General features: G+C 33.2%; 2 protein-coding genes across 5 annotated transcripts; both read right to left on the bottom strand.

The window, feature by feature from the left end:
* Positions 1-4,176: 4,176 nt before the first annotated feature.
* On the bottom strand, positions 4,177-7,585 carry LOC126685684 (desiccation-related protein At2g46140). Of its 3 annotated transcripts, none has more exons than XM_050379608.2 (3): positions 7,480-7,585; positions 5,437-6,380; positions 4,177-4,448 (listed from the first exon to the last, which is right to left on the bottom strand). In XM_050379608.2, the coding sequence occupies exons 2-3, from the start codon at positions 6,376-6,378 to the stop codon at positions 4,443-4,445; spliced, it is 948 nt and encodes a 315-aa protein (XP_050235565.1). In that variant the 5' UTR covers positions 6,379-6,380; positions 7,480-7,585; the 3' UTR covers positions 4,177-4,442. The 3 variants fall into 3 exon arrangements, with proteins under 3 accessions (XP_050235565.1, XP_050235566.1, XP_050235567.1); XM_050379609.2 differs by having other exon boundaries at positions 5,437-6,394; positions 7,480-7,570; XM_050379610.1 differs by lacking the exon at positions 7,480-7,585 and having other exon boundaries at positions 5,437-6,404.
* A 335-nt stretch (positions 7,586-7,920) lies between these two features.
* On the bottom strand, positions 7,921-12,241 carry LOC126685685 (RAP domain-containing protein, chloroplastic). Of its 2 annotated transcripts, none has more exons than XM_050379612.2 (4): positions 10,171-12,241; positions 9,962-10,044; positions 8,385-8,526; positions 7,921-8,246 (listed from the first exon to the last, which is right to left on the bottom strand). In XM_050379612.2, the coding sequence occupies exons 1-3, from the start codon at positions 12,020-12,022 to the stop codon at positions 8,437-8,439; spliced, it is 2,025 nt and encodes a 674-aa protein (XP_050235569.1). In that variant the 5' UTR covers positions 12,023-12,241; the 3' UTR covers positions 7,921-8,246; positions 8,385-8,436. The 2 variants fall into 2 exon arrangements, with proteins under 2 accessions (XP_050235569.1, XP_050235568.1); XM_050379611.2 differs by having other exon boundaries at positions 8,356-8,526.
* Positions 12,242-13,478: the final 1,237 nt, after the last annotated feature.

Consider the following 13,478-nt stretch of genomic DNA (forward strand, 5'->3'; position numbering starts at 1 on the left):
TAAAGCAGAACCACGTAAATCTCTTGTGTTATTTATTATTTTGCTATATTGTTATTTGTTGATCAAATCCATTATTAAATACCTACCGAATGGTTTCGATTCCGCTGCGCATACCAATCCGGTCACGAACCGGTCACGACAATTGGTACCAAAGATTCAAGAATCGGTATCAATGTTACAACACCACCAAAGACAGAACACACATTTTTTTAGAAAAAAAGAACAAAAGAAATAAACCAAACATCTATATTACAAATTAAACCAGACATCTACCATCATAAATCAAATAGCCAAATTTTAAACGTGGTTGATGCCATTCTCACTATCTTAACTTGCTGGGTTCTTATCTGCAAAGACGAATAGACGACGAGTCTCACCACAACGAGTAACAACAGGACGACCTGCCGACAAGGATTTTAAACGAACAAAAAACCTGTTAGTTCTAAGGTTTTTATGTTTTAGGTTAAAATTAATTTAGAAGATTAAAATATAAAAACAGAGAAAAAAAAAACTTTTTTTTATTAAAAATTAATATAATATATAAATTTTTAAAATTATAAAGAAATAATTGATATTTAAAAATCATTAAATAATAATTGGAAGAATAAAATAAATATTAAAAGTTATTTAAACTTTTTTATATGAATAATCGGAAAAAGTGTTCACCCTCGAAGGTGAGGGTGCAGAATGAGGATTTGATATGATTTGGCCAAATTTAGAGTAAAAGTGTCTATATTCACGAACTTAGAGTTTTTTTTTCCAGATATTTTGTGCCGAGTTGAGGGGTGAAATGACCCTTTGTTCTTGTTCCTCCCTCATACATAAATATGTTAACGTCCTCTTTTAACAGTTACATTGAATTTAACTGTTAGTTGGTGAAATTTGGATGTCCCAACCACACTCTGAACCTTCAATTTATGAATGTACGTGAGTGGGCTATGTTCATGCACCCATTCCCTTTTTTAGTTACTGCTACTTTTCACACTCTGTCAAACTTTTATGATCAACAATATATATACGTACTATACCTGTTTTGAGCAGAATTACATCCAACCGGACCTAACTTATGAAAATATAAGTTTAAATCCGATCAGGTTCAATTCATCTTTAATATTTGGATTAATGTTAAAAAAAATCACGAACTTTACATGTTTTCTCATTTTAATCATGTAGTTTAAATTTTCTCATTTTCATGCACGAACTACCACTTTTTCTCAAATTCATGCACGGTGCTGAGGTGGCACTCATTCATTGGTGTAAAATGACCTCCACCTCAACTAATTACACCAATGGAGTCGTGACACCTCACCACCGTGTATGAATTTGAGAAAAAATGGTAGTTCGTGTATGAAAATGAGAAAATTTAAACTGTGTGATTAAAATGAGAAAACGTGCAAAGTTGGTGGGTTTTTATGACATTAGCCCTTAATATTTATTAATTATAATTCAACCCCGTCTAACATATAAAATTTATAAGGGCACAATCAAAAAATTTGAAATTAATTTAACTAAAAATAAAAGTCCAAATTCACAAGGAAAAAAAACAAATTTAATATGAATTTAAGCTCTGATCGAATTTAATAAAAAGTAAAAGTAAATAATCACCCCGACCGACCTAAGTGAGCCGAGTTTGAATAAATTGGACGGATGCCCAACTCGCTGAACAATTCTATCAACAACCAAAAAGGGAGGATCACCTTTTTTTTTTTGGAAATGAGAATTAATGATATTGAAAATTGATTATTTTCATATGTTGTTTGATTTGATAAATTTGTGTAGCAAAAAGATACGATAAAAGTAAAAGTTGAACTAAATATGGTAAAATTTTATATTATTAAAAAAAATAGCTTTCAATTCGGTTTAGTTTTAGACATAATTATTGCTGTTAAATTTTAATAAATTAAATAAACGAACTGAACATCAGACTAAACCGATGGGTTTGGTTCGGTATGAAAATAAAAATAAACCTTTAAAATTTAAGTTCGTTTGGTTTGATTCAATTTGGTTCTAAAAAACATTGATTTAATTTTGTTCAGTTTGATAACATAAAATTTTGATTTTGTCTTGGCCAGTACATAGTTTTTTTAGATATGTTGTAAACAAACTTGAACCAAAAAACGACCCAAACGACTTGTCTAGTTTGATTTGAAAAATTTAAATTCTTAAAGTTTTGGTTCGGTTTTAAAAAAAAAATCTTTTGATTCGGTTCAATTTGATTATAACTGAAAGTACACTTTTTAAATAAAAACAATTGCATTTTTTTTATTATAGACAATATGAAATAACTTATATAAAGATATAACTTTTTTTAGTTTTTTAATTAATATACAATATTAAATAGATTATTTAAAAAATTATTAATTTTTCTATAATTTATTTAAAAATAATATTTTAAATTTTTAATAATTATATATTGTTTATTTATTATTAACTAAATAATTGATTCTTATAGGAGTAAAAAGTTCATTCCCGTACGTGAAAGGAGAATGATTTATTCTTATTGAAACGATCTAAATAATTGATTCTTATAGGAGTAAAAAGTTCATTCCCGTATGTGAAAGGAGAATGATTGATTCTTATTGAAACGATACTCACATTTTTATTATTAAATGAATTTTTATAAAACGAACATAAACTAGAATCATCCATTTCCATATCAATAGAGGTCTATTTTGCCTCTCAAACTTGATATAAAAGAACAATTAAGTTATTGGCTAAATTTGACAGTTTATCTCGTTTTATCATTCATATTCAAATTGTTCAATGAAATTATACCAGATCAGCTTTAATTTGTATATAATGCATAAATTATTTTTTGACAACTCATGTAAAGAGATAAAATGAACTAAAATGTCAAATTCATAGTTTTTTTTTTCAAACAATGAATTTGATTTTAATTGGTATTTTATACCAAGTTCAGTGGGCAAACTGAAACTTTGTTGATTTCTATGTCATTTCCTTCTTGTTTCTTTTAACCAATGAAACGTGTTTTAAATTGAGGCTGCGTTACTGAATCACCAGCTTGGACTGAACTTAGAACGTGAATTGGCCTCAACCATTTTTCAAAATTTGGTGCCCACACTTCACCAAATATGCTTTGGTTACTCCTACACATGATGATGGTGGTTACTCTTAGTTGTCTTTTGTAATTTGTATTTTTCTACAATTAAGTGCATAAATTAATGGGAGCCGAATTTTAATTTACAAAATTCTCTCCGGCTTTTCGCCGGATATCGTCGTCATACTACCGGCGTGTTTACATTTTTCTATTTTTTTGATAAATTGCTCCTTCATAGAGATTTGTGTGTTTTGATCTTTTTAGTGTGCTACTACCCAATTTGTGGTGTATTATTGGCCGTGTGTTTATTTCAGTTGATGTTGCTATTTTGAAGAACCCGATAAAAAATTTATCTTTCATTTATTCCAATTTTTGACGAATTCCGATTTTAATTTTTTTTCCGGTTAATTTAAATGTTTCTTGTGATGGATTGGCTTGTATGTTGCAGATTTTTGTTGTTTCAAGGATTTTTGCGACGATTCAGACTTTTCTGTTGCTGGTTTTTTGAAGAATCAAAGGGTTTATATAGCTCATGCACACTTCTCATATTTTAAATCTTTTTAAAAATTTGTTGGATAATTTACGATTGAATTATTTGTGATATAACAGACATCTTATTCCATATTATAATTTTTTACGTTGATTTAAAAAAAAAATTAGGTAAATAATATTAAAATAGAAGAACAGTTTTTCACATTCTCAATTTAAAGAAAAAAATATTCCGAAAGAAAATTTTTTTTCACATGAAGAAAGTAGAAATTGTCCGTATCAGTTCAATTGCATTTCGCCTACACAAAGCCAAACTCACTGATATAATATGTTGATAAGTTGATAACATTTAAATAAATACTAATCAGAATATTTTTCCCTGATTTCATGAATTTATTTTTTTAAATCAACTAACCGAATTAATTCATATCTAAATTAAAATTTTAATAAAAATCAGATAAAACTCACAAATTTCTTCCATAAAATTACCACCATTAACACAAACAAAGACAACCTAGCTTCCATTCATAATTATCACAAGAAGATGAGGATGGAGGGAGGGGCATGCAATCAGAAACTAACACAACTTGTTCAGAACTAAAAATATAATAAGTTAAACAGATGATAAATAACCTGAAATCTGAATATTAAAATACACAACCAACACACAGATTTGATATCAGAGTATACAAGTGTTTGAGAAGTGTACATTATGCAATAGAAAACACAACAACGCAGATGCAAATGCACAATTGAAGGTACTAGCTTCTCTGCTAAACACGCATATAAAACAACAAGATGCGGAACCTTCAAAAGCCTACGAATAAATTATTATACTGGGGCTACTAGTAGTTGAAGAGCAACTAGATCGATGGAACATTCGTTACAGCATGATTTACTCCTGCAAATGAAATCAAAGTAGATGTCAAAAGCATGGAAATATATAATAAAAGCATAATTTTGTCAAGGAAATTCATATAGCAGCGAGTATACCAGAAGAAAGTTTCAGAATAATGCGGCTAACTTTGACTAAAAATATTACTAGGCGCCAAAAAATTTAAAAACTCATGCAACTTGGTTGTATGTATGTTCATGAATCTCTTGATCCTTATGGGCTAACTAGAAAGATACAACATGGAAGTCCAACACAGGGCGTGGAGGGTTTTGATCATTTGTCAATTGAAATTGACGTCTATTCACCCACCTATAAGATTACACCGAAAATAAATATCCAGGCAACCGATCTAATAATAGTTGCTTCTCAGTATTCAGACGATCTGTAGAGCATAATGATATAAAATTTTATACTAACAAACAAAATTCAGTGTTGGGGACAGTAATGAAACGCTATTATCAACCTTTAACATTAATTAAAGTTAACTTCAATCTTTACAAAAAAATTAACTTTAAGTACTAAGCTCATGACAATTTACCAAGTTCATCCACAGGTAGCCAATATATATTATATTCAATACCCTTAATGTACCTAGTAATGTTTCTCTGTCTTTTATCAGATTTCTCTATCTATTTCTCTTTCTGCTTATACTTTAAATTAAACAGGTGCAATGATCAGCAGTACAATATGACATAGGTCTGTCTGGTTAATTCAGAAGCATCCAGTCATTAACTATATCATACATCTAACGTTTGGGACATTGTACATAGTTTGTGCTCTTATTATCGTCGTACAAAAGCAAACATGTCAATACTAATGTTTAGAGCATGAGAAACAATTACACGTGATGAAAGGGTTACTGCGGTAATGAAAATACATATTGGTAAGCAAGAATATGATGTTATTAATTTATTATGCAGCTGATGCAGAAACATGAAGAGAAGAAAAATACTTGTCAAGAAAGTTGAGTGCCAAGCGATTAAAGTTCACGTACCTCGTCATCATCATCATCATCACCGCCATCTTCCTTGTTCTTCTTGAGACGAGTTGTGCCACCCTCCTTGCTTATAGGCAACTTCATTGCTCCAAAAGGTGTATCCACATTAATATGTCCTTTCATAGTGTAGCCAGTGCCTTTACCTCTAATCATATCCCACATTGCAGAACCAAAGTCCTTAGGCCTAAAGGTGATAGGAATGTCAATATAACTTATTTCTTTTTTCACCAATGTGGTAGATTGGGCAAGTTCTGCACTCCCGATGCTCAAATCAGATAGCCAAACCTCATAATCTAATCCATTGAGGCCCAAGTCAAAATCATTCATGTTTTCTAACTTCAAATGGAGTACAGCAACAGTTTCTTCAAAAGAGAATCTCTCAAAGCGTATTTTTTCAATATCAATATCAGGCTTGTAAGGAATTGGAATCTCTCCGGTTTTCTCAAGGGGAAGAGTTATCCGTCCAAAAACTGGAACATCTACAAGAAGGTCAACCTTGATCCTGTAAGGAATGATACTTCCAGGCTCAATGTCATTGTAAGTACTCTTAATGTCATCATAAATCAAAGTAAGCGGTATTTTGACAGTCTCTTCGCCATGTGCATGAATAGTCCCAGCATCTGGAATTAATCCAGAAACAAGTTTCCGACCATCACTTTCAATCAAGTAGTTGATGTCAATAAGAGGGATTGGAACAGGGTTGGGATTCTTAATAAGCACATCAACAACAAGGTCTGCCTTTTCTAAATTGATTAAAGGAATATGAATGTCTGTAACATCGGCAGTTGGCTTGCCAAAACCAATTGCCCCCTCAATTTTTTCGCCAATGTCGTGAATGAAGTCCTTAACTTTGTCAATAAATCCACCTTTCTCTTCATCCTTGTCATCTTTATCCTTAAAACCTCTATCGACGACTTCGGGATTATCAGAAGATGCCATATCTTATAGCAAAAATCTGGCTTGTCAAAAACTAATTAAATCATCAAGAAATGCAACAATCAAGTATAAGAAAGCTCAAAAAAGTCCAAATTTGGCAAAAAGCATCAGAGAAAGAACAAACAATGTTCAGAAAGTATGCTTGTAATAATAGTCAAGAGCATTCTAACACCCCTCAACTAAGCATACATTTGACACTAATCATGTCAAAAAATATCAATGCATAAGAAATTGTGGTCATAAATTCTAGTGATAACAAACAGTTTCTTTTATCAGCTGCATACCTTTGGACAAATAGAAAGAGAATGACACCCTCAAAATTTATATAGCTTAAAACTAACCCTCCTTTTGATGAAGGCTTAATTGCTTGAAAAATATTTATAAATCTGCTATTTCAACGCAAACTTTCAGTTTTGGCAATTAAATACATGGACTATAATTTTCTTGCAATTCAAAACACCGAGCAATTTTCCGTTAAAAAAATGCTGATACGGACACCTGAATAAACGTTGTTCTGGTGCCCACATCAGCATTTTTAGCGAAAACTGTCTCGTGTTTAAAACTGCAAAAAATTGAAATTTGGTGCCCGAAATAGCCAAAATTAAAAGTTTGAACATTGCAAAACACGTTAAAGTTTGTGATTTTTAAGCAATTAAGCCCTTTTTTAACCACTGGAAATAGGACTACCAGAGAAGCACTTCATTTAGATCTTATAACACTATAATACAAATTTCCCTTACTTTCCTCTCATTTTCCTAATATTTTCCTGGTGATCCAACCAAACAAACACATAAAATTCCTAATTAACAAGATCAAAAATAAAGACAAAAAAAATAGTATTTGTAATTATCTAACGATGATATAGATCAGCTAAAGGAAACAAACAAAATATCAAATCAGATCAAGATTCAGATTCAGGCTAAACATTTCTAACATTATCCAATAAATTGGTAAAGATCCAAAATTAAATATCATTAGATCGCAGAAAAGTGACCGATTTCATTCCAATAAAACATGAAAAAGGATGAAATTGAAACTAAAAAGTAAAAAAGTTACAATTCTCAGATCAGAGTATAAGAAATTGATTGGTTGATAATTGATTACCTGAGAAATTGGAGCTTGTCAAGAGAGAGAGAGTGAAGTATGTTTGTGAACAGAGAAAAAACGTAATTTGAGATGAAATGGCGGGCTTTTATAGTAATGCTGTTTTTCTTTTTGATTTATATAGTAATAATTGATTATTACACGTAATCCTCACACGTCGTATTGCCGACAAAATTATATTCAAGTGGATTAGATTTAGTAGAGTGTACACGTGTCTGCACACGCATCCCGTTTCTATTCATGTGAAGCATATTTAATCTCAATTAAATTAATTCATCAATCAAATTTTTTTTGTCAATAGAATAAATTACACTAACCGTCTATGAACTTTTCTAAAGTATTTCAGATTTTTAAATGTCAAAATACTCAACTCAAGAAGCTTAATAAATTTTCTCAAAAAAAAAAACATAGTAAATTTCTACCTTTTTCCTATTATAGGTATTTCGAATAATACTCTTATTTTTATAATGAAAAATTGATACATAACCGAGTTGAACCGAATCAAGCTCGATTCTCAATTATTCTACATAACTTGAACTTGAGCTCAAACTCCTAAAATAAATATAATCAACTTTGAGTCGAGTTTCAAATTTGCGAATTGAACAAACTTGAGTTTATCAATATCTCAACTCGGCTTGGCTCGATTACACACTAGATGTGCTGAAGTTTGGCAGTATTTCAATTCACTTTTATATATGCATGACTGATTGGATTACAACTAAAAGCTGAAGTCAAAGTCACTCCGACGAGCTTCGCAATTTCAATGACTGCAGAAACAAAAAGACATTCCATGAGCAGGCAAAAAAATTACTGCAGAAACAAGAAGCATTTACACTTGTGAAGATATCTATTAGCATAATGAAACAGCAAATTCACCTCTTGTTATGTATATAGCAGAATTTCACCTTTTCATTCCTTGATCCATCTTTTGTTGTTCTTTCCATCTAGATTCGTCGATCACTGGCTAATGCTACTATCGCCTAGATGAACTTCGAGAATTTTTCGGAGGTATTCTAGCTGCTCAAAACTGCCCTGGAGCTCCTCCCACTAGAAGAAGAGAAAGCAGAAAAGTGTAAGAGAAAAAGAATCATTTCATCAGTTTATGTGTATCAACCAAACCAACAGATTTGGTTTGGTTCAGTTTGCCATTATAAACTGTCCAAGCCTATGGATTAGTTTTGATTTTGAAAGTGAAAATTTCAGTTCACTTTTGAACAGAGAATCCAATCGAGCTGAGAAAACCAACTAAACCAAGAAGTTCTGTTTGGTTTGAAATATTTTAAATTCTCACAATTCAGTTCGGTTTTTAAGAAATATTTAAATTTTCATGCAGCTCTGTTCGGCTCGACTAGAACCCAATGCACAGCCGTAATTGTTATTATGAGCTGTTTTCTTCTTAGAAAGCTATTTTCTACAGAAAAAAAATGCCAATGAGACTGCTGTATTTAACTTTCAAGGGGAGAAGCCTTGCAAATTGTTTTGGACATAAATAATTTGATTTTAAAATGAAATTAGATGCTATGCCATGAAGGAACAGAGATAGCATGGTAAAAGGAAAGATAAACTAATGAACTTTTCAAAGTTAGAACTCCAAATTAACAGGAGAAGCAGATTCAATACTAAAGTGCAAGGATTTATAGAAGAGACATCTCACACTCGGATATAAATTTGTTTACATCATAAATAATAATCTTGGCTCCTTGCGTGGTCAATAAGCCATAACGGAGAGTAATGTCTAATGGAACTTCACGGAATGAGACTGGTCACTGGTGGTACATTTATGAACAAATTGATCCCTTACATTGTTATGATATTATTACTATTAACTTAAAAGTTCACCCTATGCATCAGAGTGATTCTTTTGCAGGAAATGGAGTAGCTAAGCTTACTATATCTGTATGACTGTATCACTATCAAAGATTGTTCTTCTTGAATGTTAGCCTCAAAATAAAAACACAAATCTTCCTTGTCACTTCCTAATTTCTGAACTAGAGGAAACTATGTAATCTAGAATAGGGACAGCTAAAACAACTAGAAAAATCTCCCAGAATTATGGTTAGGTATGCATTGTCGATATTCTGCTTAAGGCGATTAACCACCATATATAGCAGTGTGCATTCATTTTCCAACCAAATTTTAGTTTTTTCCAAAAATTATTTGAATAAAATTTATAAAGAAATAAAATATTCCAACTTTCAAATCGAATCAAACTAGTCGGTTCAGTTGATTTTTTTGGTTCAGTTCGGTTTGTACCAAAAGTAAACAAAACCAAACCAAAAATCACTCTTTTACAATGTCAAACCAAAACAAATTTTTTGGTTTGGTTATTTAGTTTAGTTCGGTTTTTGCACTCCTACAGGCACTGTATGTCCATCTTCATTTCAGCAATCTCATTTTAACTCATTTTTGCATGTTTTGCTTCATGAATGCAAGGATGAGTGGTTGAACTTAATATTACGGGAATGAGAGATATGGAGCTAACCTCTTGATGAGACAACGACACTACTTTCCAACCAGCAGCAGAAATATACCTCCGTTTTAGCATAGTATGCCCTAAGGGTCCTCCTGCAGAGAGGCACAAAAAGATCGAGTTGTTAAATTGTAAGCAAAATACAAGAGTGACAATAAGTACATGAAGAAACCCGGCATAAGAAATGGAGATCCCATTATATGGGCGGTTTCAGTACTAACCGGTATTTCTTGAAAAATGAGTAGGCCCGTCTATCTCCAAAGCAATTTTCTTATCAATCACAGCAGCATCAACAGTATATCCATCTATGGAATGTTCTCTCACCCAATCAAGGCCAGTGCTGATAAGAAGACGCGCAACTTCCTTCTGAAATGATGAAGTTATTTTCTGATTAAACCTTTTAGTTTTCCCTGCACGGGCAATTTTTTCTTCAAGATCACCTCCAACAGCCAACTGAAGATGTGGGTACTCAAGCTTTAGGCACTGATTTACAAAATGAGCCTGAGAAGCGAACATTATATCTTCTCGATACTGCTCTGAAATCCTTTGTTCTTCAAAACGGCTTACGGTTCTCCAAACATTAGAAAAGAATGTCCGTTTCAGTTGTCCTAGAACAGCATATGACCAAGCTATATTTCCAAGCTGATCCCTATTAAATCTGAGTACTGGAGGGCCTGAAACTTTCCCTCTATCGAGTTCTCCACTGCCTTCCGCGAAGTCATACTCGTTAGAGTTCAATGTTTCTGCCTTTGAGCAGCAATCAAACTGGCTTATATCCTTGAAAACACTATCAAAAGACTCGAGCAAGGAATCAGCTGGCTCGTTAAGAGAAGCAAAAGCCCATAGAACCTGAGCAAGTTCCTGCTCTCGGAAGGTATGAGCTATATCTGAAACCCTTTTCGATAATGCTGAGAAGAGTTCACTAGCAGAGTGCTGCATTGAAGCAAAAGCACCAGCAACATTAGCAACATTCTGAGAATTGAACTCATCCACTTTGGTCAAAGCCACCTCTGCAACTCGATCCATTTCTGACAAGTAAAGTAGCTCGCCTCCAATCTTAGATAATGCCCATGAAATATTGGATATACCTTGAGCTGAGCACTCAGGCAAAGCCGTCATCGCAATTCCCACTAGCATTGACATCTCTTTTTGTCGTGCAAACGCAAGTCTACGTGTTTTCATCATCGAAACCTTCTCCATATTTTTCGCAATCCGATGAAGGGCAGTGGCAATATTCAAAGGAGATAGAGGTGAAGGACTCAAACCTTTTCCAACAGCCATAATCATCTCAGCAGTAACTTCCAAAACCTCCTCCGCAGTCTGAGCTTCGACGATCACTCTATTCAAATTCACCTCTTTCTTACGATCAGAAGGTCCCGAGAATTGCGATAACCTCTGAACAAACTCCTCCATTGTCTTTCCCTTTTGCTCTTCATACATACCACCTGCCATCAAACTCACTTTCCTTCTAAGATCGTCAATATCACCGCCAGGCAAGTCCATCACATTTTCAAACTCAACCTCATCATCATCACTTTCAATTCCAACCTCACCAGCCTCATCATCATCTAAATCAAAATCAGAACCATCTTCCAAATCCTTATTTTTCTTACCACTCTTGCTCTTACTAACCAATTTTTTCTTATTCTTTTTCTTCTTCTTCTTACCACTAACTAAAGCTTCCATCTTTTCGCTCAACCCCCGCGCCTCAATCGATTTAAGAGCAACCTTCCTAGCTCTCAAACACCAATCCATACCATCAGTTTCCTCAAGCACCTTAGACTTCTGTTGTTTTTTCCTCTTATTAGTAGGTGCTTGATCAACCTCCCCAAGAAATTTCAATTCCCAGTCCTTAATTTCCTCCCCATTATCACTACCCACAACAGATTCTACACTAACAGCATCATCTTCACCCAAAGTTTCAATCTTTAATGGTGCACAACTAAGTTTAAAGTTTCTTTGAACTAACCCAGTTCTTAATTTAACCAAGGGAAGATTATAAAGTGTTTTAGGATTACAATTAAATGGTTTTAAGCAAGTTTGATGAGGGAATGAATTTAATAAGCCTTCCATACTTATTGTATAATTGAACTATGGAATTTTGGCTTATGTTCTATATAATAAAGAACAAACCCATAAAAATATATAGTAAAAGAGAATAGACAAACCTTTGAATGTTTTAACTTTGAAGTGTGGAATCAAAGCTTTATCATCACAGTGAAGAAACTGAAACAGATAAGCTATTGAAATAGTTGTATTGTTCTACAAAATGGATAAGAGAAGCAGCTTCTTTTAAAGATGGCTCAACATGACAACGTTTCGTCTTGGGTTATTTTCCTTTGGCTAATAGTCTGGAAAAACCTTCACCTTTTTATCTCTTTCCGTTTGCACCCTGACGTTGTAAAATCACCGATTATACCCAAATCCACACCTTTTGTTTTCAATTTCACCATAACCTAGAAAATTTGACACCGTGGCAAGCATGTCAGGCAATACTGCTTACTCATCGGGCGACGTGGCTGCCACGGTGTCAAAATTGTCCTTAAATCTTCAAACCCTAAAAATCATAACCTGAAAACTAAAATCCTAAGAATCTAGGGACTTCTTTTACTCTTTTCACTCCTTCTCCGCCGCACCTCACATTCAGTCCTATCAACCGAGAACAAGCTGCAGCAACACCCACCAATTATTTCTCATTCTTGTTCTTCCTTCATTCATTTTCTTTACCTCTAATCCAATTGTTGTAAAAATTGTTTTAACTTGTCTTATTCTTATTTTGGCTTTTTGTGTTATTTCAAAACTACACAAATCCCACATGGGAAGTGTAGAGCCTTTCTTTTGTGTTTATAATGGTTAAGGCATTATAGGCTAATAATTGTGTTGAAGGGGAAGCAATGGGCTCGCGCCCCCCCCCCCCCCTCTTCGGAGTAGGCTTGTGGGTTGGGGTTCGGGATGAAAGTCAAGTGGGCTTGTCCGAGGCTTGACTAAACTTTTTGCAACCCGGTTTTATTATTTATTTAATAATAATAAAAGCCTTATATGAGAAGGGCCTATTTTAGCATATGTAAAATTATTTTGGTTGAAGCCTAAAAATCCGGAACAAACTTTGACTAAGTTTTATTATCTGAGTTTAATTAAATGAAAACCACGTTTTGATTAAGGAACCTCCACTAACATTTTTGGTTTTATTTAACTTAACCTCTTTTATGTCTACATTCATTTTACTTGTTAATTACAAATTTAAAATACAAATCAGATCATGGCTGGATTAGTGTGATACGAAAATCGTATCAAATATTTTGTTCACTGCTACTTCTGTTCCAACTTCATATAAGTTGAAGAACTCGATGTATCCTGGGGTATAAGCTTAACGGCGAAATATACTTTTAGGCCAGTGAAAAATTCTCACGCCTCGAGCTACTGTTTCTTTGTTAATTCGCTGTATTAGCTAACAATCTAAAAGTATATTTAACTATGTCAACTACTGAGGGTGCTGATGGTCACAAAAACGATGCGCCACCTACTGTGG

The sequence above is a fragment of the Mercurialis annua genome, linkage group LG6, assembly GCF_937616625.2.
Source record: "Mercurialis annua linkage group LG6, ddMerAnnu1.2, whole genome shotgun sequence".
NCBI lineage: Eukaryota > Viridiplantae > Streptophyta > Magnoliopsida > Malpighiales > Euphorbiaceae > Mercurialis > Mercurialis annua.